We start from the raw sequence: 26,426 nt of genomic DNA on the forward strand, positions 1-26,426 counted from the left end.
GATCATCAATAAGATTGACATTATATATATAATGGGATAAAAAAACAATAATTATTAGTAGAGTAAAGTTCATATGTTATGTATTATTACTTTTAAAAGTTCATATACCTTTCTGATTGAGAAGGTTTAGAATCCCATTTTATATAGTGTATACTTTGATGAAGAAATCATCCAAGTTATTTATTTTGCGTGCTTTATGATATATTCTGTTAAGAACCGTTTTGTTTGATTTCATAATATAATTGCTCTTCTTTTAATTTATGTTATCCTGCAAAGAACAAAGTCCCTTCTCTCACTCTCAGCACCTCATCTATCCAATTCTCAAATTAAACTTTTAATTATTTCCATTCAGCAATACATTATTTTCGCCTCAATTTATTTGTGGCACACAAGTTTGACACTCTTCTGTAAGTGATTTTTTTCTCTACAATGTGCAACTTAATATTATTATTATTATTATTATTATTATTATTATTATTATTATTATTATTATTATTATTATTATTATTATTATTTGTACCAGTGATGACGTGCATCCTAAAAACATTTGTTAAGGTTATTAAAGTAGTAAATTTCATGGATAAATAATTTTTAAATTAAAATTCAATGCATTAAACACTAAAAAACTAGTTATTTTTTAACGGATTATCAAAATACTTGAAGTTAATTAGCTGACACCCCTTTCAATTTCATGTTAAATCTTTTGTATATATGAAATGTACAAATATAATACACACACATCTTAATAACACTTGGCCTATTTTGAACATATGTTCTACCTCTATTAGCAATGTTGAAATAATCATGATTTGTTTCCTTCTTCTATTTTGGCAATTAGATTTGAGTCCTAAGATTCTTGAAGGTTCACTTGGATCAGGTTTAATTTGGAGATTACATTATAACTTACCAGGTTTGTATCTCGCGTCCTTCATTCTTTGTTAGTATATTATTTCACATTAGAACGATGGTTTATAATGAGAATAAAATAAATGATAAAATTTTGACTATTACTATATTAAGTCATAAAGTTTCTTAATATATAGTTTTTAACCTTCGCCATTTGTATAATTATATTATATAAATTTGTCTTTTCTAAATTCATATCAAAGTTGTCAAACTCACAAATCTAAAAAAATTCATAAAATTCACCTAATTTCAACTAGTAAACTCGCATGAATTTAACTGTTATGAATTCTTAACATATATATATATATATATATATATATATATATATATATATATATATATATAAAAGAAGACATTTAAAATTAATAATTTCAACCGAAAACACATAATAAACTAAAATAGTAAAATAATAGGTATTGTACAATCAAATCCTCTACAATTATATAATAAATACTTATAATTAAGCCCTCTAAGAAGAGTCTAAATCCCAACATTGAGACAACATAAAACACACACAAAGATAATCAAAGCTAGCAGACAAAATAAAAGAAATACAACAAATGAATGATTAAAAGTTCTATTAGACTAAACTCAAATCTTCTAACACAATCTTCATGGTGGTATCATAAATTGAGGAACTTATCCCATAACCAACATTCTCAAGCACTCTGCCTGAGCTGAACTTCAAAATCGCTCAACAACCACTCTTAAAGTATTTAACTTAAAAAAAAAAACATTTGATAATTAAACATTTAAGTTCAACAGTCTGTTGACAATTAAATTTAATCAAGTTATATACTAACAATCATGAACCATCATTTAAACAAACTATTAACATATAACGTTCTATCTAGTCATGATTGTCACGTTTTATTTTGTAAATTCGTTTGTTATTAATTGCTTTCCTTCTGTCCGAGAATGTGACAAGCTCCCACGTCTTGTGTAACACCTTTACTATCAGAATATCATGCTTCCGCGTGCGCTACTCTAATAGCAAAGGTATTACGATAACTCTTATATATTAAATAATAAAGTATGAGCCTTTACATGTAAATCTATCGATGGTTTTACTAAAATTTAAAACTTTTTCAACAAGAACAAATATCGTCTATTCACATACTTAATATTAATAATACATTATAGTATTACATACAAAAATAATTACAAAACCTACCCATCTGAATAAAACTCTAACTAATAAGACGAAGGGAAAATAAATTCTAACGACTCAACTCGTAAACATAATTTTCTATGCTCCTGTAGCTCTGCACTAAACCTTCGCACCTGTAGCTGAAAGGAGGTAGAAATAGGGGGTAAGAACTGGGAAGTTCTTAGTAGGGTCGGGGTGTATAGTTATATTCATTCACTACCAAGTTTTTATTTATTTGTGGCAGTTTTTTTTTCTTATTTGTGGAGGTTTATAACTCCTACCAAATGATTTGTGGGGGTTTCTAAAACCTCCAAAATTTGAGGTGCCACAAAAGATGAGTTTTTAAAAACCTCCACAATTTATTTAGTGAGGAGTTTTGTGTGTGTTTAGTGAGAATTTTTTATTGAACTTTTGTGATAATTTTAAATCACATTTGTGGCAGTTTAAAATATCCACAAATTGAGAGAACAAGATGGGGTATCAGTATGAAAGTTGCAACAGAAATGAGGAGGCGAGAATTTATTGTTAACAAAGAAGAAATATCAGCAAATTAATTGAGAAGAAGAAGAAAAAGAAGTACTAATGGCAGTTCAAAGGAGAAATTAGAGTGAGAGAAAGCGGCATTGAAGAAGGAGCTCGGGAATGAACAGATCTGAAAATGCGTTGTACCACGACAACTACGGTGGCATCGACGACAGAAACTGTGGTGACAAAGGTGGAGGAAACTGTGGTGGCAGCAGTGGCAACAACGACAGTATAGAGAGAACAGATCTAAAAACGTGTTGATAGAATAGGTGGTTCAATCCAAAAGCTCTCTACTGTAACGAACACGGCAGCGGTAACGGCACCGGTGACGAAAATGACAGCAGGAACGGCGGCAAAACTGGCAGTAGAAAACCTAGCGTTCCGTAGCCACTCTCTCAGCTAACTCAGCGCCTTTCGTTTCAAGAATAAGGGAAATGAGATTTATTTCCAAAATTTTGAATTTTAATTAATTATGTGTGGGGTTTTTTAAATTGCCATAAATAAGATATATTGTGGAGGTTTTTAAAAGTTTTCACCAAAATACTCCCTCAAATAAATATTAATCTTGTAGTGATTTTATTATTTGCTACACAGGAATTCCACAATAGAATACTTACAATCTTCAACAAATGGCCAATAGCAACAAACCTCATAATACGAACAACTTTAAAAAACTGGAAATACAGAGAAATCACAAGTCAAGAAGCACACACACATAATCTCAGAAAACACATATCACAGAGAAGTATGCGCAAACAAGTATGATGCATGTAACACCCTAATATCAAAATGCCATGCTTGCGGCCGCGCCACTCTTATAGCTCGGGTATTACGACGACTCTTATAATATTTAATTCTAAAATATGAGCTTGTTTAAAACTTAGACCGAGTTTTCGAAAACACACATTTATACTTACAATATAAATTATAATACTCACAGGAAATACATACATACATACATATATATATATATATATATATATTAATTTATAAGCATCTCATATCAAAGTCCTATCCCTCTTACAAAACTTGCAAAGTTAAAGGCGAGGGAAACATAAATACTAAAACAATACAGAAATATCGTCTAACAGAAAAGAAATAAGCTCTTCCGAACTTCGCCGTTTGTAACCTGAAAAGAAAAGACCTGTAGGAGAGTGAGAACATCATCCTCGAAAGGGTTCTCACTATAGTGTTGCAGAATTACTATAATAGGATACGCGAGATAAAATCATTATGGTGATTAATAACCGCCTTATGCATTTTTTCAAAAGCAAAGGTCTACTATAAAGAAAAATCTGAAATCTTTTCTAAAAGAGGAAATTGTTCATTTCTTAAAAAAATTCAAAAGCCTTTCAAAAGGTTTATCTATGCTAAACCAGATTAGTTTTTCATACTTTTCTAAATCAGAAACATCAACCAAACATGGCCTTCGGCCCACCTCATGATCAACCACGACCCTAGGCCCAAACAGTTCAAACAACAACCAATCACCACGATCCAACAGAATCCCAGTCGCAAACACAAGTAGGAAAGTTCAAGCACAAACAAACAATTACTTCAAGTAGAACAACTAGCAGTTAACCACAATTAATCACAAAGACAAACCAAGTACAATATGCACACTCAAACAATATCACATAGATGCATATGATGAATGCCTGTCCTAGTGGCTGATGAGCCTCATCTTTCGGTTATAAAGCCAACCCAACAAGTTCTGGTAGCTAATCATTGGACTATCCTTCTGTCGTGCATCCACAACTCGAGTTATTCACAAGCATAATCATAGTTCACATCCAACACCCTCATTGGTGTATATTCACGGGGCGAGCTCATCCGGAACTTTCACAGTGTCCGACCACACTTACGACATAGGGTCAGCAGAGTATCGAGTCTCCACCTGGAGCACGTGATGGCTAGCCACTGCTTCCACCCAGGAAAACTCGTATCTCAGATAAATGAAGTGCAACAATCACAATATCAATAACTCAACATATATGCATTTATTCTTAGCCATAAATCAACATTCATCTTAGCCATCCGGCTTAAATTCATAATTCATAGTCAGCCATCCGGCTCATAACATATTCCACAATCAATCATAATTCATTATCATACACAGCCATTCCGGCCCATAACATAATAGCACTTCCACCATCCAACATCATCAAACTCATAAAATTATCATTCAAACCATAAATCACTTTTTCTCAATTCACTTCACTTCGAAATCAAAAATTAATTCTTTTTAGCCTTGGCTTTAAAGTTCCCATTCCTCAAATCATTTCAGGCTTATAAGCCACTTTTACTCAAAGTAGGTTCCCTTTTTAAAATAAAGCCACCATCAGCATTCTCTTTCCAAAACTTCGAAAACCATGGCAAAATTAAAGATCTCTACTGAAATATTCAAAATCGTCCATCCAAAAATAGGATTTTGTAACGAAAGTTCCTCGGTAGAGTCTCAAGTCTTTAGGGGAGCATAACATAATTCATTTCCTCAAATTCATTTAGAATCTGTAAAACCTTAATTTTCTTGATTTGAATAAATAAAAATAAGAATAGAATTTAAGCCAAACCAAGTCGTGTAATCAGTTACTCCAACCACATTTTCAAAGTCTTTTCTTTGGTCTATACTAAAACCAGTTTCAACCCCATGTTTAAAAATTTGAAGCGTTTCCAATGACTCGAAAATCATTTTAGTTTTGCTAAACCAAAACTCAAAGAATACTTTAAACCTTCCTTAAAACGTTGAAAATTGAAATTTGTAAATCGAAATTCAAGTTCTTTCAAAGTCATTAAAACTTCTATAACAGAAACCTTTAAGTCAAATTCAAACAACATAAACTGTGTTTAAGTCAAATCCAAGGAAACCTAATCTTTTTCCACCCCTTAAACAGCCTTAAAAACATAATTCTCTTCCAAATGACTTGCACCCAAAATTATAGTGCTTTTCTTAGGAAACAAAGCTAAGGCATAATCCTCTTTTCCAAGATTCTTTTCAAAACATAATTTTATCACTTTCATAAATAATTCAAGTGAAGAAAATAAAAGTCTTAAATTTACAATTCTCCAAGTGAAATAGTAAAGGCCTTAAATTCATAATTTTACGAATAACATTTCTAATTAAAGTCCCAGATTTTATAGAAATTTTGATAGCATCTCCCCTAAAACTTGGACTTGCCACCCATTCCGGGTCCCAACTAAACCATTTCGCAACCCTCTTCAAGGGGTTCAAAACTAAATCAATTCAAAATCAAGTTGTTTTCAAGGGTGCATCATGTTCAGATTTCAAGAACACCAAATCAAATTCAAATCAATTTCTAACGGGATAAACTTAATTTCAAAGCTTTTACAAACTAACTTTAAAGAAGTATTTCAAGAACTATCCATTTCACGAAACCGAACAATAACCTAGCCAATCAAACATTCACATTCATCCAAGACAACCAACAATTACATAAGACTTATACAATTACTCAATGATACATTTTCTCATGTCAATATCCATATATAATAATTCTAATTCATAAAATGTGGTCTTCTGAAAAGACCCCTACTTCGATTGTTGACACTATAATCCAAACGCCTCTCAAAAATTCTTTCGTCTCGACCCAAAATCAACGGCAGCTTCAAAGCACAGCCCCACACATTTTCGCAGCAGCATAAACAGCTCTAAATCACAACAAGCAACCTCGGTTACTAAATCCTAAGAACATTAACATCGTAAAGGCTTTAATACATGTGCAGAACACTAACGCGGGACTTTCGAAACAGAAATACGTACTGAACTAGCAAAACAAAATAGTGTGGGCTCTGAACCAGTTTGGCAGTAGTCCCGGCAGCCACCTCAAGCGGCAGCCGCGACCGGACTCCAGCGATGGTGACTAAAACTAACATACAGAGACGATAAAGTTTCCAAAGTCTTAAACGAAGAAAACCAACCGAAAAACCCTTACCGGCAGAGTTTTCCGAAAATAGCAGTGGGGTTCTGGGCGACAGAAGCAGCCAGAAGCTTCGACGGTGGTCCCAGAAGTCACAGAACTGTTCCCAGTGGCCATGGCATCAACAACAGCAGGACTCCAATGGTGGCAGAAAAAACCCTATTCCCAGCACCGCTTCACGTGCTTCTCCCTCACAAGCAGTAGCAACAACCGGCGTCTTCAGTGACGATGGAGGCACGACGGCGGTGTTCCCCCCTTCGACGCGGCTTGATGGTGACACTGAGGCTCCCTTCAAGGTAGCGACAACGGTGACCTCATGGCACCAGAGCGCGACGGATCTGGAAACACTGGCGGCGATTGGGCGGCGCGATTCCCTCCTTCGCAGCCTTCTCTCTGTCGCCTCAGTTCTAATTCGCAGCGAAGGTGGCTTCATGGACAGCAGCGATGGTCTCCAAGGTTCTGAAAATCGAACCGGTCATCAAACCGCTCTAGTCACTGGTTCACTGGTTTACTAGTCTAACCGGTCCAACCGATGGTTCAACCGAAAAAACCGTTTTAGAATAGAATAATAAATAAATTATAAATAAACATCCTAAAATATAATTATAGTCTAATATAAATTTTAAAATATCTTCGACATTTGAAACCCTACATAAAATATCATTAACCAAATACATATGATCTTATCAAAATCCAAACTCAAAAGTTAAATAGTAAAAAAAATATCTAAACATATAACATAATGTGAAGAGGCAACACAACTACATAAGAGATTAACACAATGGTCTGTTCAAGCTTGCATAACTTCCTGAAAAGTAGTACCTTTTCATGGATCTAAACACATACACAAACACAAATAATTATTAATTCAATTTAACAACACTGCCTAATTATTTTCTATAACTTAGTCCATATTCAGTTGTTTTGAAAACAACCCTTCTTGTGTAACCTCCAATTATCATGTAAAAGAATCTTTGCCCATATGATATATAAAAGTTCAAGAGTTCCAAATCAACAACAATAAATACCTTAACATTCCCACATATCCAAATCAAAAAAACAAGACACAAGCCAAAGATTCAGTAGGTAAAAACACAGTCACAAAATGAAGATGTTGAAATTCAAGTTTCTTCATACTTTTCTGTTGATTTTTTGTGCCAAACACACCATAGCAGAAACAAGATAGAACAATCCAAAAAAACATACATAGTCCACATGGAGAAGTCCACCATGCCAGCAACTTTCAATGATCACCACAATTGGTTTGAATCATCATTGCAATCAGTATCAGAATCAGCAGAGATGCTATACACCTACAAGCATGTAGTCAATGGCTTCTCAACAAGGCTAACTAACCTAGAAGCCGAGGTGCTCTCGAAGCAACCAGGAATCCTTTCGCTCATGCTGGCAAGATTGAAAATTATCACGTCTGAGCAATTGCTGGCAAGATTTTCATCAATAAAATTTCAAAAACAGTAACAAATAATCAACAAAAACCCAATCAAAAACTATAACTGAAATCAACAAGGCAACACTGCACTAACAGCAGCTCTCAAAGGATACACACAAAAAAAAACACCATTATCAACAGCACAACAGACTGAACAAAGCCAGGAATCGAGAACAATCAGCAACAAATAATCACCCTGAACCTGAAATCAATAAATCTATCAAAAAAAATTCAAACACAGCATACTCAGAAATTAAAAAAAAGCAGCAACAGAGTAACAAATCTATTTTAACCAATAATTTAAACAACACAAAATAAATGATTATATTTCCATTCACATTCAAAAATCAGTCTCACTAAACAGAGCATGAAAGGAAGAGCTGAAAAACCCTATAAGCAGTGACATTAACCTTTGACAGAGAGCAGGACGACGAAGAGACAACGACGAGTGATGAAACGAACCACAGACGACGAACCACACGACGACGAGTAGCTTGAATCCTCAAACAGAGAAGCCACGGGAGATGGGAACGACGTGCCCAGCTAGAAGAGGATGAGTTCGGTATAGGGGGAAGGAGGAAGGAGTGGAGGCGCCGACAACCACGGACGGCGGCGGCAGAACCGTTGAAGAAGTTAGGGTTTTGAATGTGCTATTCTGAGTGAGTGAGGTGAATCACGAAGGAGGGGGTGTTGAGGGAAGGGGTGGGTGGGTAACGCGTTGCGAGGGTTTCTTTTTTTTTTAAGCAAAACCCAAAACGACGCCGTTTATGAAGAACCGGTTGGTTTTCGGTCCGGTTCAACTGTCCTGTTCTCAACCGGTTCAACGATTTTCAAACGGTTTATAATTTGACGGTTTTAAACACCAGACCAAACCGTTTTTGTCGCCGGTTTCCGTTTGGACCGGTTGAACCGGTCAGTTCGGTCCGGTTTTCAGAACATTGACGGTCTCCCCTCATCCTCGCGACGGCGGTGCGACAGTCTCGAGCAGCGCGGCGGCAGCGAGATAGGCGGCTCCTTCCTCCCCTGCGTGCGCTCTCTGCTCCGTCCCGTGGCTGTGGTTTGTGGCTTCCTTTCCTTCAACGGCAACACGACGGCATGGCGGCAGTGATGCCCGCCGACGCCGTCCTTCCTCTTCCCCTCTCCTCTTCTCTGATTTCTTTCTCTCAGGTTCTCGTCTCTTTAGGGTTTGTGTGTGTTTGCTGCTGTTTTGGGGCGAAGGGGATTTCGGCTGAGGCAGAGGAGTTTAGGGTTAGGAATGGAGAAATTAGGGTTTAGGTAAAATTTGGTTTAAGGGTAGCTTTATAATTTCAAATAAAGATAGGGATAATATAGTAATTAGAAATAAATTTTAATCCAATAATAATAATGTATAAAAATACTATTTGTTCATCAATTTTACAAATTATTTTCAATAAAATGTTCAAATCTAATAATTAGAGATAATATAATTAATTTCTCTATTTTCCAAAACAGCAGTATTAATATTTTAGAATATTAATTATTTAGTCCAAGTCATATAAAATTCTTATTATTTCATAACTACTAACGTTATAATTTAAATATAGAAAATAACTCAATAATTATGAAATTAAGTAAAATCTTCATTTTAATTATCAAAACTTGATTTAGTTATTCTCAATGTAATAATTTCTGAAAGTAAAATCTCTAATAATAAATAAATTTGAAATCAGCTCATAATAAGATTCTTCAAAAGTTTTGGGTCTTACAATGCATGTCTATCCCTATGGCTAATGTGCTCATTTGTCGGTTATATAGTTAAACCCGACATGTCCAGTAGCTAATTTGGATACTGTCTCTCTGTTGCACATTAAAACCATTAGAGGGAATACGTGCCCTGTCACCATTAGAGAGATTATGTGCCCTGTCACCATTAGAGAGATTATGTGCTTTGTCACCATTAGAGGGATTATGTGCCCTGTCACCATTAGAGAGAATAGGTGCCTTGTCACCTTTACAACCAGAGAGAAAATACAGACATACTTGTCATCAATCAATCTCAACCACGTCTCGTTTATCATATTCATTCTTCTTTCTTGTCTCTTTCCCAAAGCAAGTGGACAACGCCACTGCATTTTACCCGGTAATTCAAATCTTAAATCTCCTCTTTGTAATATTCTCCAAAAACTTTCAAAACAATTTCACTTAAAACCAATTCTTCTTTCAAAATACAAAAGAATAATCATATATTAGTTAAATCCCTCGACAAGGCCTCTAGACTTTTAGGGGAGCGACAACCATTCTCATTTCAAATCATTTAAACTCAAACATAATTCATTCTTTTTTTAAATAAATAAAAAATCAAATAAAACAATTCTTCAATCCAAATTAACCAAAATAAAACTTCTCAAAATTCTTCTAAAAGTTTCGGCAGCACCTCCCCTAAAACTCGAACCTTGTCACTCTTCTCGGGTCCCATCCAAACCATTTCCAACAGCAAAATCATTTACAAAATCGAACCAATCCAAATATTAAATCTCTTTCAAAATCAAACCAACTCAAAATCCAATCGCTTCCAAAATCAAATCATTTTCTTTAATAATTCAAAATAAGCTAATATAATTCTTAAAGCTTTCGAAAATTCATTTTGACCCCAAACTTTTTAGAAATTACACTTTAATAACTAAACTTCTAAAAATTCTATTTTAACTCACAAACTTTCTTTTATTTAACTTCCAGCCCCAAAACTTTTTCTTAATTATATTGGCCACAAAATAGTCAAAACATGAGGGTTTTGTGTTTTTCAAAGAACCAAATCAAACTCATCAAAAGTTCATCAAAATTACTTGATTTTTAACTAGTTTTTCAACGTTTTCAGTAACCGGTTTTTCACAGCTTTTAATTTAATATTATGGCCATCAAAACTCATCAAATTTATCTCAAAATACCAAATCACAATAGCTCCACAATCATCAAAACACCCCAGCTGGGTGTTCATACATAGCCGAACTAAAATCTCAAGCAAACAATAATAATTCAACAAAAATTTAAGATAAACTTAATCAAACTCAAACAATAATCAATCAAACCAACATTCACTAATCAAATTCATATTTAATTATTATAAAATTACCAAACTCTACCTCTATATGAAATCAATACAATAAAAATTCCGGAAAAGCTTTTTGATTGAGTTGTTGAAGAAGAAAATGTCAAAAATCGTCTGTGTCTCCTAGAACTCCAATTGATCGAACTCAAGGGGAAGGGGAGCTATATCACCGTCAACTTCTACCGAATAAAAGTGACGCCAACGTGTAAAGGAGGAGGATACAAACACTTTTATTCGATAATATTTTTTATTAGAGTTACGGATTTCAAAAAATCAAAGCCGAAAAATTTTTGTTTCTATGAAGTTTTTTCTCTCTCTCTTTTTTCTTTCTTTTCTTTCTCCAGATGCTTTTGGCTTAATGAAGAAGGAATGGGGATGATAATTAGTGGTTTGATGGCTATGTGTCATGGTATTAAATGGAAAGGGTTGGGTGTCACGAAATCAAGCTGCTAAGTCAGCGAATCAAATTATAAATATCTTAAACGAATATTTATAAAAATTGGATATATTAAAACACAAGTAATAATATATATGAGTTACTAATATAAATGACATTAGTAACAAAAGGATGAAAGATATATGGTGAAGTATTAGTAAAGCTAAGTTCACCGAAAAGTACTGATATTTACTCATATTAGTGGATATCGAACTCGATAATAATTTTATTAACTAAACTCTATTTTTAAATTAAAAATATTAATTTCTCAAATTAACATATACATATAATTTTCATTACTAATAAATTACTATAATTATAGTTTTAATTTTGTAAAATATTTCATCATAACAAAAATATATATAAGAATATGAATTTGGTTGAATTCAAATAATTATAAAATTAATTTGATTACTTATAGTAAAATAATTTCTAAAATAAGGAACTCTAATTTATAAAATAAATTATAACTTATTTATATTTATATTTTTAAAAATGTGAGTCGTTACATCTTATTTTCATCTTCAATAACAAAACAATATGCATCATGGCAAGTCATGACATAGTCGACATGCCATGATGGTTTTCTCAATTCACGTGTTGTTCTGCGAGCTTCAACTGGTTCTTGTTCAACTTGCTTAGGTTCTGCTTCAGAAGAGTCATTTTCTCTAGATTTATCATTCATGTATATTGTAGTAGTTTCTTCAGTACTACTGTTGTTTTCTTGCTCCTTTTGTAACTCGTTTTCAGCAAATATAACATCTCTATTGACAATAACTTTGTGGACAGTGGGGTCCCACAAACGATACCCCTTTACATTGTCAACATAACCCAAGAAGATACACTTTCTTGATTTAGGATCAATCTTGGTTCTTTCTTGGATATTAAACATCACATAAATAGGACATCCAAACATATAGAGAGAAGAATAATCAGGTGTCTTATCCAACTACATCTCTATTGGAGTTTTCAACCCAATTGCTGTTGACGACGATTTGTTAATCACGTAGCAGGCTGTTTTGACTGCTTCTGTCCAGAAAGACTTGGCTAATCTTGTAGTCCGCAACATAGCTCGACTTCTTTCTAGAAGAGTTCTGTTCATCTGTTCCATAACACCATTTTGTCAAGGTGTATATGCAATTGCGAATTGCCTCTGAATACCCTCGTGTTTGCAAAATGCAATGAAATCACCATCAGCGTATTCTCCTCCTTTGTTTGTCCTCAAGCACTTTATTTTCTTTCCAATTTTGAGCTCTATTTGTGCTTTAAACTTCTTGAATACTAGAAACATATCAAACTTCTTCTTGATGGAGAATACCCACACTCTTCATGAGTAATCATCTAGAAAGACAAAATATTTTGCTCCTCCTAGTGATAATTCTGGTGATTCCCAAACATCAGAATGAATCAAGTCTAGTATGTGCTTGCTTCTAGCGATTGATCTTTCAAACTTCAATCTATGCTGTTTGCTTATCACACAGTGCTCACAGAAAGGTAGATTCACCGTTTTAAGCCCTAGAAGGAGATTATGCTCTGCAAGAACCTGTAGACCATTTTCTGACATATGGCCTATTTTGGGATACCATAACATCGTTGTGTCTTCTTGGTTTACAGATGCAACTGATGCTTCTTCATCTCGAATTGTATCTCCAAAAAGTAAGTAGAGATTGGTTGTTATCTGTTTTGTTTTCATGATCACACGAGCACCATTAGTCACATTCAACGATCCACTTTTAATATTAATCTTGTACCCTTAAGAATTCAACAGCCCAATGGATAACAATTTTTTTCTCAGGCCATTCACATGTCTTACACTTTGAACTGTATCGATAGAACTATCAAACATCTTAATTTTGATGATACCGATTCCTGCAATTTCTAAAGCATGATAATCTCCCATGAGTACAGATTCTTTTGAAATAGGTTCATAAGTGCTAAACCACTTATGATGTGGAGTCATGTGATATATTGTTGCATAATCCAATAGCCAAATATCAGCTAGTGGTTTATTGTCTTCATGACCAATAGCAGCTTCGATGCACAAGACATCTCCATCATCAGAGGTGTTTGCAACACAACCATGTGAGGTAGTTGCATTAGTAGTTTTCTTTGTGCTCTTTTTGTTGAACCAACAATCTTTCTTCAAGTGCCCTTTCTTGCCACAATTGTAACAAGTAAGGTTCTTCTTTCGAGACCTTGATCTACCACGACTTTGACTTCTACTAGAGCCACTCACTGTTGATCTGCCTCTCATCACTGACAAAATTTCTGCTTGCTTAGAATTTTCCGTTCGATCATCTTTATTTTGCACCTGCTTTCTTCTTTAAGAATAGTGGCAGCAACATCATCAAGTCGAAGTTGATCAACAATATTGTTATTTGTGATGATTGTTATTTGTGATGATGATAAGTTGATCATACGAGTCTGGTAAATTTTGTAGAAGAAGTTCAGCACGTTCATTTTTTACAATTTGACACTCTATGACTATCAGTTGTGAAAATACAGTATTAAGATTATTGATGTGATCGGTCTCCGATGTAGATTCACTCATTTGGAGAGTATAGAGTCTCCTTTTCATGAATATCCTATTATGAAGTAACTTTGTCTCGTACAACTTAGTGGTGTCTCCCAAATCTCCTTTGCTGTTTGTATCTCTAAGATGCTTGATAATACAGAATCTGCTATAGCCAAGTATAAATTGGCAATGGCGTTTCCCTCCATCTCTTTTCACTTGTCATCAGGAGTGCCGGTAGGCCTGCCATCTATAATTCTCCTTTCTCAAAATTGCCTTGATCTTCAGGTTCCAAAGAAAAAAGTTATTCCCATTGAATTTTTCGATCTTAAATTTTGTCAGCATGATTCTGACACCAACTTGCCCTTTTGCAGCAGAAGACTAAGAACCTAAATCTTTGATACCATTGTCAGGTACCAGAGTTAATATGGACAAAATAACACAAGTATAATTTGTGGATGAGAAATATATGGAATTGAACAAGAATATCGATAATAGTGGAAATAATATGCATGACAAAGTGATAAAATTACAATCTCTTACAATACATAGATAAGTCTATAATACTCTCTTACACATTATAAAAATTCTTACAAAGGGATTACACATATGAGAGACCTTACTTCTTTTCTCTCTAAATTTCACTCACTAATTCTATGTAAAAACATGGCATATATTAGCAAATGCCTTAACCCCCTATATATAGTATTTTGTGGAGGTGCATTTGGTTTAAAAGTTGATCAAGTTATGCACAAATTGCACAAGTGTGTGTACTAGAATCTTCTTTCATATTCATCTTTATCAAATTGTATGACAAGTTGATAAATATCAACTTATGTAATAACTCATTCTTTGACTAAGTCAAAGATTATAACTAAGCTAATTTATCTTCAAGTTACAAATTTTGACTAGAACTAACTTGATAAAAACCATTTGCATTATACTTGATTCAAGACTAAGCTTAAGTTCTATAATGTTCTTTAATTTTTTTATAAATTTCATCATGCTCCACTTGTATCACTTGTAACCTGTAACCATTTCTGTTGACTTTAAACTAAAAGAAGAATTTTGCTTCTTTTCACATATGTTACTAATTTGTTGAAAGACTATGGCCTTGGTGATGCCAAACCTGCAAGTACACCTATGGAATACACATCCAAACTATCCAAGATAGTGGCTCTTCCTTACATTAATGTCTTAGGTTATGGTCTATTAGTGGATAGATTAGTATATCAGACAACAGATATACTCATCAAGTAGTGTGACCAAATTGATTATACCAAATCGATTTTAATAACTCAAAGAATAGATCACTTATATTTTATTAGGAGATTTTTTATGTTGTAGTATAAAATGTTGTTTTTTTTCCTTTGTGTGGTTGACCTTTCTTTTCCATCTTATACTTTTTTGCTAGGTTGTTTTCACTAATTCTCTAATGGCTGAAGTTGTTTCTGGTGCGGCATCAACACTCTTGGCCAATTTAGCAACAAAATCATTCAAAGAGATTATTCTGGCATATGGTCTTAAAGATGAAATAAAAAAGTTTGAAAGTTCTTTGAGAACCATCGATGCATATCTCATAGATGCTGAGAACAAGGAAGCAAAAAATCACAGTATAGATGAGTGGTTGAAGCAACTCAGAGAGGCATTTGATGATGCTGGTGACATATTAGATGAAATAGAGTATGAAGCAAAACTTAATGAAGTGGTCAAAATGTATGGAACCATTTGCACAAAGGTTCGCCGATTCTTCTCATATACAAGCAATCCACTTGCATTTCGCATCAGGATGGCCCACAAAATCAAAGATATGAAACAGAAGATGGATGAAAAAATAAGAGAAGGGAGAGACTTGGGTATAGTTGAACAATATGTCAACACTCCAACTCTTGAACACAATTTAGCATGGCGAGAAACTGCTTCTTCATTGTCTTTCCGTGTGTGTGGTAGACTTGAAGAGAAAAAGGAGATTATAAAGTCATTGATGACACAAAAATTAGAAGCTAATAGTATTGATGTGATCTCAATTTTTGGGATTGGAGGTTTGGGAAAGACTACACTTGCACAAATGGTTTACAATGATACCCGAGTGAATGAGCATTTTGATCCTTTAATGTGGGTGTGTGTATCTGATGATTTTGATGTCAAGAAGCTAATAAAAAAAATCATTCATGCGGCCTCAAAGAGAGAGAATGTGGTGGATGCAAATTCTAGTTTGGAATATATGATATCTCTTCTCAATCAAAATTTACATAGTAAGAGATTCTTACTCGTCTTAGACGATGTTTGGAATGAAAACCACAACAAATGGGATGAATTGAGAAGTCACTTGTTAGAAGTTGGTGGTGACAAAGACAGCAAAATTATAGTGACCACTCGTAGCAGAAAAGTTGCTGACATTGTGGGGAGTAATGTTGTAATGAAATTAGAAGGACTTCCTGAGAATGAATGTTGGAGGCTCTTTACAAAATGTGCATTCCAAGAAGAGAAAGAAGAAGAGAAGTACCCAAGGCTAAAGCAAATTGGGGAGCAAATTGTTAAAAAATGCAAAGGAGTACCCCTGGCTATAATAACTTTGGGTTGCTTGCTTAGATCAAAATCCCATGATGAAAATGAATGGAGAAAAATAAGGGATAGTGAGGTGTGGAATCTCGATCAAGAAGAAACTGATATTTTGCCATCACTCAAATTGAGTTACAACAACTTGCCATCAGAAGTAAAGCAATGTTTTTCATACTGCTCATGTTTCCCAAAGGATTATAAATATGATGGTACTGAGTTGATTATGTTCTGGATGGCTCATGGACTCCTCCAACCTTCACGCGAAGAGGAAGATGCAGAAGATATTGGGGAGTTGTATATTAAGAAGCTTGTTTCAGCATCTTTACTTCAAGTTGAAGCAAATTCTTACCCCTACTTTGATTTCAAAAATTTAATGTCATTTAGAATATTCAAAATGCATGATCTTGTACATGATGTTGCACAATTAACAATGAAAGAGTCGAGCAAGACAAGATCCATTGTGCAAGAGGGACAACAAGTAGAATGGACCTCTAACAAGTTCAACTATCTGAGGGTGTTGCACCTAACAAAAGGTGTGGAGTTGAGCTTGTTGCCTGATGATTGCTTTGCCACAATGAAAAAGCACTTGAGATTTCTCTGTCTTCTGGGTTGTCCTAGTTTGAAAAAGTTCCCTGATTCCATTTGCAAGCTGCAAAATTTGCAGAGTTTGTGGCTTGATGAGTTTCCCAAAAACATGAAAAATCTTGTCCATCTTCAATTTTTGTTTTTTTTGGGAATCAAAATTACAAATTTGTCCTCAATGAACATAGGGCGCTTCCAACAACTCAAATCCTTGTATCTTTACTGTTCAAATTTAGTGTCCGTACCAAGTGCTGTTAGTCGCATGACTACTTTAAAGAAGCTGGTCTTTCTTTGGTGTGATGAGCTGGTGAATTTTGAGGATGAAGAGGAAGAAGAAAAGCAATATATGGTAGTAAATAATTTAAACCTTCAATTATTCTATATCACTGGGTCACGAAAGTTGGATGCTTTACCAAAATGGCTTGAAAGAGTTACTAAATTGCAATATTTGAGAATACACACAACAGGGATAAAATCATTGCCCACAAGGATGCCCATGACCTCTCTTGAACAATTTTATATCCATGACCGTCAAAAATTGTCATCTCTTCCCAACATGGATCTAATTCATAATCTTCAGTATTTGGAAATATTTGGTTGTCCCACATTAAGGGCAAGGTACAATAAGCAGACAGGTCCAGATTGGCCCAAAATTGCTCATATTCCACACTACAAGGTTAGTTTAAATAATCTATTTCATAATATTACAAATCTTACCACACTGGTTTTATTATTATTATTATTATTATTATTATTATTATTATTATTTCAATTTATCCATGAAAAATTAATTATTGTTTGAGAGTTATATATCTTACTCTGCCTATAATTAATTCTAAAACTTTTTAAATTGACAATCTAATTTTCTTTCTAAATAATTGTGTGTAATTTATATATAAAAGGTATCGTAGAGTGAACTAATGAGTCCTTATAATATGGAATACTTCCAAATTTTGAAAATGCAATATAATATATAAATTATATATAAATTTATACTTTCAGCTTTGAGTCACACCCTAGACATGTTTCATTTTAATTTTAAAAAAATAATGATATTAAGATATTAAAATCAATCTTATTTTGTTTTATTTTTTACTATACATTCGCTTTAGTTTGATTTTATTAAATGAAAAAAAAAAATCCCTTCTGTTAGTCTGTTGGAATTTCTTTTTAATAATCTTTCCAAATAAACATGAAATCCATTAACATTATTATGCCTGCAGCACATGTCTTGATTTTTAGTTATGAATCTTAATATTACCGCTAATGGTAACTCTTTCAATTAGTACGTATATATGAATTATTGTTTTGAAAAGCACAATAAGCTAATTATTATGTGAAATACCAAGAATGAATAACTCTTAACCATTTGAATATTGCCTATACATTATTTAAAATGAGCACCAAATTTTTTTATTATTGTGATTATAGGATCTTTGTTTTTGGATAGTGAAATATTTTTTTATTGTCAATTGACAGAAAATGGAAATTTAGAATATTATAAAACAATTTAATTGTATTTAGTATATATATATGCATGCATGGTTGAATTAAAGCTCAAGTTACTTTCATAAGCACTAGTCTACTGGCCTTGAATTATTGCAGATTTATTAATGGTGAAGATGGTGTTAACGTTGATGAAGTTGATGAAGATGAATATTGAATAAAAGATATGAAGAAAATATATGATAACAATAGCATTATCTCTGTGTAATGTCTTTGCCTAATGGTTATGTTCTAATAATTACTTTATTTGTTTGGCTACTCAGATCATGTCTTTAGCTACAACTACTTTATAAATGCTTTAATTATGTTCATCACCTTCTTATAGAGTTATATTCAACTTCTTTATTATGTTCATCTTTACAAATAAAAAAGATAGTCAATTTAAATTAAATATTTTAGGCTTAAAATATGCTTTTAAATTTTATAAATTACATGTTATATGTGATTTCATTTTTCGTAACAAAAATGCCATTTTATTTTATTTCTTTGGGTAGTATGCAAGGTAGATGAACATTATTGCTTTATTAATGCTTCTTTGATGAGAAAGACAAGATACATATTAGCATTTACAATATTGATCTATTTATGATTAATAGCATGCATGGAGTTTAATTTCTAACATGGTTCACCACCATTGCATATTACTCAGCTCTCATGAAAACTATCTCAAATTTAGGGGCAGTTTAATTGTTATTTTCATTTTTTTTATTTTTAGTAATTTTAAAATTTTATTTAGTTATAATCTTTTTATTTTATTATTTTAATTTGAATTTATTTTATTTTTTAGTTGATATTAAATTATTACAAAATTATAACAAAAATAAAAAACTAAAAAGATAAAAAAAATTATCATTAATTTTAAAAAATAAAATATCTTTTAATATTACATTTATTTAATTTTAATTAAAAATTTAATTTAATTATAAAAAAAGTAAAATGATTTTGTAATTAATTTTAAAAAGATAAAAATATTTTTTTTAAAAGAAGAGTTGTTTAATTGTTTGAAAGATTCAAAATTTATATTTAAAAGATTATATTACTTTTTAAGATTAAAGTTATTTAATTTGAATTAAAAATTTATTTTAATTTAATTTTAAAGAAAGCACAACTCATTTTATTTCAATTATAAAAAATAAAAATATACCATTTTAGAATTATTAGAGTTGTTTAATTATTTTAAAAATTAAATTATATTTAACTATTTAAATTTAAATTTCAAACACACCCAATCTATCCAAATAAACAGAAAATTAACTCCTATCCGATCCAAACTTTACCTGACCCGGATCTAACTTTATCTTTCTCCGTAGTTCGTGTATCTCTATTGTGATCTGCCATTGCTGGAGCTTGCAAACACCGCACTCAAGGACTAGAAAAATCACTGCTATGGTTTTGATCCTCATAGCTGCTACTGCTCATCCGTGGTGCTCATGAGTGCCACTGTCGCTGGTCACCTCAAAGACTCAAACTTTTGGGACTTGAGGTTGAAAGTTTGAATATGTCAAAATTTTAATTGTTCTAGCTAGATTTCTATCTAGGTTTTATTCAATTTTTAATTCCGTGTTACAGTTAAAATTTTTAATCACATTTGATTGTGCAAAAAATTTTACATTTAAGCATTTTATTTCATTCATCCTTACAATTATAAAATGGTTAAATGAGATTAAACTTTAATTGTTAGACTTAAATAAGTTGTTATGACTTTTATGAAATACAAATATGCATCTTCAACCATACACTATAATTTTTTACATATGAGAGACAGACCAAAGATAAGCTTCTCTATCTGGAGCTTGCCTCTCATTTGTTGTCTTGAACATTTTCTTCTGAAAACCATTACTACGATCAACTCCATCCCAATGTCGTCCCGGCCTTATCCCATAGCGATATGGTGCAGCATCTAAACCTCTTTTCAATTGCGGAACAACAAAACCTGATTCTTTCATCTTCTCACCTTCTCCCAAAACCTTTTTGTTTACCAAATGTGGCATAGGATCACCCCATCTTAATCTATCCTTGAGCATGTTGTCAAGTTCTGGATCGTCCCTGCTGCGTGCAAAAGGTTCCTTCATCCTAGCCTCAGCTTCCCTCTTCTGAGCCAAGCCCTTGCCCCATTCTATTTCCTTCTTCTTTGGCTTTTCTTCTACTTTCTGTTTTGACTTCAAGTATTCTTTTTTGGAAACGCGTACTTTTACTTTATCACGATATACTGGTTCAGCACCATGCCCACTGGTTGAAGGATCCATCATTTTAAATCTCATCAAATCATCCTTCTTCTTTTTGTCAATCTCTTCTCTGATATCTTTATCGGAAATCAAACCTGTTTTTCTGTCACTGACAGGTGCTACATTGGACTTTTCAGAAAGGCTAGGTGAATGACGGTGAGAACGACCAGCCAAACTCCCTCTTGCAACATCCTTCTGCCGTTTCCTCGGGGGTGAAAGCTCTGATTCCTCATATCCATGCGAAGTTTCTTTCATTGGAGAATCAAATATTCAGATCTGCTAATTGATCCTAATTATATTCGAACACTTTCATAAGCATTACTCTATTTTCCGATTGATCCACCTTGAATTATTGCAGATCGATTTTGTTGACCAAAATGATGAAGATAAAGGATGAAAATTAAATAAAAGATATGAAGGAAAAAAAAAAGATAATAAAAATAACATTATCTTTGTGTAATATATTTGCCTAATATAATGGTTGTGTTCTAATTGCTTTTTTGGCTACTCGGATCATGTTTTTAGTTACAACTTTATGTATGCTTTTAATTTAATTTGTGTGCTTCTATTGTTTTTGTATGTGCCATCTTCTCTTAAAACTGAATAAAAGCTATATATGTACGTACAACTACAAGTATTGAGTTTAAAGTTTGAATATCTTAAGTTTACATTATGGGAAAGTATGAGGAGCCAATTAAATATTTATACAATGTGTATGATGGAGGTTTATGAAGTATTAGAGATATAATGTTACTTTTTTCCATCAGCTGAAACTTTTGGAATGAGTGGTATCATGACATGGTATTAGAGCATTAGATCTGAAAGGTTAAGAGTTCGATTCTTAGTGAATCCCAAAATCAGTTTAATGTGTATCCTTAAATTATTATTCTAAATTTCTTTATATGTTTATTCAAATTTTAAGTGGGTGTTATTGTTTAAAAATTTGCAATTAAATTTGACCGTACCCTGCAAAAACTTATATTCAATAACTACTTTATTCTGTCCATTTTTACAAATAAAATAAATATTCAAATTAAATTAAATATTTTAGCCTTAAAATATGCTTTTAGATTTTATAAAATACGTGTTACTTAAAACATAAAAGAGGTTTCTATTAGTCATTGCTGTTAAGAGGTTTTGTTAATTAAGTGATCATATAATGAATTAAATGTTGATGTAATAAGTTAAAATGTCGACTCAGGAGAATTTGTACTTGGCTAGTCTCTAATATTGCAAGCAATTTCACTAAATGGGTACAATGGCAACATTGGTGGTCATGATCAAAAGAAATTATTAAGTTGTTGTTTCTTTTGTTGGAACTATTTTTTGGAGACTATGTTATCCATGTTTGCAATACCGAAAAAAACACATAGCTGTTATATGTTAGTTTTGTTTCTTTTTTTTTTTAAGTCGAATTTGTACTAATAATCTAAAAAAAATTAGAAATATTTTGTTTTAATATTTAAGAATTGACGGTTAATACCTTTGTCTTTAGGCTATTTGAACCTACTTCGTCCCTCTCCAACTCTCTCACTCTCACGTTCTCACTTTTTAAAATGGTACCCCAACCCCTGCGCTTTCTGTCTCTCACCTCGGCTCACCATCGTCGTGTCTCTCGCCTCCGTCGCCGCGCCGAATTAATAAATTGATTTGCTATTTTTTTATGTTGATTTGTTGCTATTTTTTCTAAGACAATGAATTGTTCTCTTTCATTTATCGATGTTCAGTATTGGGATTGAAAGAGAAGAAAAAGTCGCTGGATGAGAGAGACGAGATAGAGGAAGAAGGCGAGACCCGACTCGTGAGCACAAATGCGGTAGATCCGGCGCGGCGACGGTGAATGGAGGTGAGAGACAGAGAGCGTTGGGGTTAGGGTGTCGTTTTGGAAAGTGAGAAAGTGGGAGTGAGAGAGCTGGGGAGGGGCAAGGTGGGTTCAAATAGTCTAGGGAGTTTTTGGTCATTTTCAAATGGTTAAATTACACGGTTGGTCCCATACTTTCACTAAAATTGCAAATTGGTCCCTATTATCAAACATGTGCGGCTCACATATTTAAAATAGAAAATATTCTGAGAATATTCTATTAAATGAAATACTTTTTGAACGGCGAAAACTAAATTGCAAATTTTAATTCTATTTAAGGACCCAATTATAAACTTTTAATTAAAGTGTAGGGACCATCGGTATAATTTAACCTTTAATGATTGCTCTTACTCTAACTTATTCTTTTCGTCTAATATTCCAGTGCGATTATCTTTTGTCACAATCGTTTACAATGTACTACATCTATCAAATAACATCTCGAGTTGTATTCATTGATTCAGGTTCTAATTATATGGATGTAAGCGTCCAACGAAGGGGCAGTAAACTTTATTTTATCGAAGGATGGTTGGATCTATTCACATATTATGACCAACCTAATGGAATGTGAGTAAAATTAGTTTTCTTGGGAGGAGCTCGATTTTTTATTGAGGAATTGTTTTTACGGAACTTTGTATGTCGAGTTCAAGTTTCATCTTCTCCACGTACGCTTTCTACATCTGACCGGAAATCTTTGAAGTGGAGCACATAATGAGATTAAATTTCCTCAATTTAAGTTTAGTTTTGGTAAATTCGTGTCAAACTCGAAGATACAATTTCAACGATTGGTAATATATTCAAATTTTCTTATTTTAAGCTTTTCATAATTAAAATAATTTTATAATATATTGTGATTTTTTTTTTTAGAAATTACCAGCCATCTTTTGCATCAATGTAATGCTGTTGAGGGGAATAAAGATCAATTTAGTTTAACAAGAAAATGGTCTAAATTTGCACGAATTCTAAATGTTCGAACGTATTATAGTGTTTCAGTTGGTTGTCGTCACGATAATTATTCTAATCTATACATGTCTAAGGACTAGAATAGATTAAATATTATTTAAGTAATTTAGTTCTAATATTAGTATTTGATTAAATTAGTTTTAGAGAAATTTAAATTTAAATTGTTGTCTCAATTTATATATTACAACTATTCTTCTTGAATATGTTATTTTAAATTTTTTAATATATTTTTTTCGATTTTTAAGTTTATTTTATTTCTATTTTTATTTGCTCTCATTATAACTAAAGAAAAAAAAATAGTTAAGTTGAAAAACTACAAATTATAACATCTCGGATTTTTTTTGAAAATTAAGTAATTAGTTATTTATAAGTTATCATATTATATTGAGATTTTGTTTTTAAGAAATCTATTTTTTTTAACAAAGATAATTAAATAAAATTTTATAATTATTGAAATTTAATTTAAATATAACTTATTTTATTAGTTTGAACTATTTATTAAAAACTATTTTGATAGGCAAAAATTAAGTTAATCTTTTATAGTTATTATTATTATTATTATTAGTTACTTCTTTCTTTTGGCCGAAGCCATTAAGAAAAAAAAGAATAAAGAAAAGCCAAATGTGGCTCATTTACAAGTATATATATATATATATATATATATAATGTCATTAAGGGACTAAGAAAGAAAAGAACGTGGCTTGCATGCTATTATACTTATATATACTCATGATACCTAATAATACTTTCACACTACAAACTATCATTCATTAGCATCATTTTCTTTAATCACTTTTATTCATTATAGCCAAACTCTTTAGAAAGAAAAAGAAAAATAAAGGTCGTGGCTTATATGTATACATATATCTATGCAACCATGACACATGTTACATTCATTTAAGGGGGATACTACAATGAAGATGTTATAATTGTCTTCATATGAATATATTGCTTTTTAACCTTTGGATGATGGATTGTATGGTTAGATTTTGAAATTTATAAAAGTGTTGTTTTTGTTTAAAGTGTGGCTAAATAAATAAACTACACTTTTAACCAAAGCATCTTCATGAGAAGATATTTTTGCCATCTTCATTGTAGTATCCACCTTCATTTAATAACCAATGACACTTAATAAACCTTACTACCACAAATCCTTTTTAATCACCCTCATCACTAATCATACTTTCTTTTCCTTCATGCATCATCGAACCAACTTTGAAAGAAAAAGAGAGAGTAAGCCGTGAGTGAGAGGAATCAGAAACCATGGAACCTTACCTCTTTTGAGTTTGATTTCTTATGATTTGTAACTCCAATAAAAAATCTAATCCGGTAAAAGTGTTCGTACCTTTCTCCTCTATGTGTTGGCGTTACTTTTTTCCGGTGAAAATCGACGGTGACGTAGCTCTCCTACCCCTTGAGCTTGGCCAATTGAAGTTTTAGGAGGCACAGAGAATTCCGGACGTTTTTCTCTTCAGCAGTATGGTCAGAAAGTTTCTCTAGAGTTTCGAGTGTTTTGATTACGTACGAAGGTAGGGTTTTGATAAATTTTCACCGACTAAATGATATTTGAAAGTAAATTGATGTTTGGATTGAGTGTTACTGAAATTTGATTGCATTTCATATTGAATTTTCTTGATATATTGATATTTTGATGAAGTTGTGTTTAGTCAGCTCGAGAATGGATAAATGTTTAAGTTAATATTTTGATAAAAATAAAACAGGTTTTCGGTCTCGTTGAAGGACAAGATATTAGTTTGGAAATTTTATTTTAAAGGATGTCATTATATTTTTATAAAAAGACTGAGGTTATGTTTATTATTATAAACTAAGTTTTGAAAGGAAAATGCTATTTTGAGTTTTTATTCAAAAATTACTGCCGTAGGAGAGCAGATGTGACATTGTTTGGGCCTTAGTGCCAAATGTAAAGTGGGGACGCCCACACACTGAGAACTGTTTTCCAGATATACGCTTATTGATTTGAAAAGTCACACTGTATGCGGCCTAGCTGTACGACTTATAAGCACACTAATGCATCTGGAAAACTATATCTGGGACTCGTGCCTGGGTAATGTCGGGAGCGGGTAGGCAACCGACACATGAGCTCATGGCCTGCGTTAGGAATAGACATGCATCATTCTTGTTGCGCATTTGTATTTTACTTGACATTGTGAAATTGTTTGTGATTGTCTTCTCGTGTTTATACATTCCTTAATTCAGTGGTGACTAGATATTTCGTTGTGAATTACTTGAACTGTGGTAATCCTGACTAAACTAACCACCCTCGACCCTACTAAGAACCCCCCAGTTCTTACCCCTTCTCTTCCTCCCCTTCAGATGGAGACCGGAATTATATTTTACGAGATGGACCCTCCCTATATATACGAAGATATTGTACAGCATAGGTTTTATGTAGTAGCTACGGAGATTAGGACTCGTATGTACATTCTGCGTGATCATCATTTCCATCACCCGATTGACACTCCACAGTTTAACCCCGACATGCCCTATGAGTTCCTACTGCAGTGGCTCCACCCGGATGCTCCATTTCACCCGTTTCATGATGGGCCGGTGCCTCACCAGCATCCCGATTAGCCTGCGGATCAGGCGGACCCTGAGCCTGAGCCCATGGAGGAGCATTTTCCAGAGCCTGTACCGGAGAAAGACATCCCCGTGGAGCAGATCACAGTATCTTCATCCAAGTCATCTTCTGAGGAGTCGCTCACCGCCTCTATTAGTGGACCGGCGA

The 26,426-nt window shown here is 33.0% G+C and overlaps 2 protein-coding genes across 2 annotated transcripts; one reads left to right on the forward strand and one right to left on the reverse strand.

Annotated features, from left to right (window-relative positions):
- Window positions 1-208: 208 nt before the first annotated feature.
- Window positions 209-20,238, forward strand: LOC112720687 (putative disease resistance protein RGA3). The gene is made up of 4 exons (XM_072210941.1): window positions 209-407; window positions 839-910; window positions 15,399-17,804; window positions 18,734-20,238. The coding sequence occupies exons 3-4, from the start codon at window positions 15,420-15,422 to the stop codon at window positions 18,740-18,742; spliced, it is 2,394 nt and encodes a 797-aa protein (XP_072067042.1). The 5' UTR covers window positions 209-407; window positions 839-910; window positions 15,399-15,419; the 3' UTR covers window positions 18,743-20,238.
- A 144-nt stretch (window positions 20,239-20,382) lies between these two features.
- LOC112717972 (uncharacterized) lies at window positions 20,383-21,118 on the reverse strand. The gene has a single exon (XM_025769892.3). It carries the CDS (start codon window positions 21,112-21,114, stop codon window positions 20,383-20,385), a length of 732 nt encoding a protein of 243 aa, XP_025625677.2. The 5' UTR covers window positions 21,115-21,118.
- Between the last annotated feature and the right edge of the window lie 5,308 nt (window positions 21,119-26,426).

The sequence above is a fragment of the Arachis hypogaea genome, chromosome 2 (genome assembly GCF_003086295.3).
Source record: "Arachis hypogaea cultivar Tifrunner chromosome 2, arahy.Tifrunner.gnm2.J5K5, whole genome shotgun sequence".
Taxonomy (NCBI): Eukaryota; Viridiplantae; Streptophyta; class Magnoliopsida; order Fabales; family Fabaceae; genus Arachis; species Arachis hypogaea.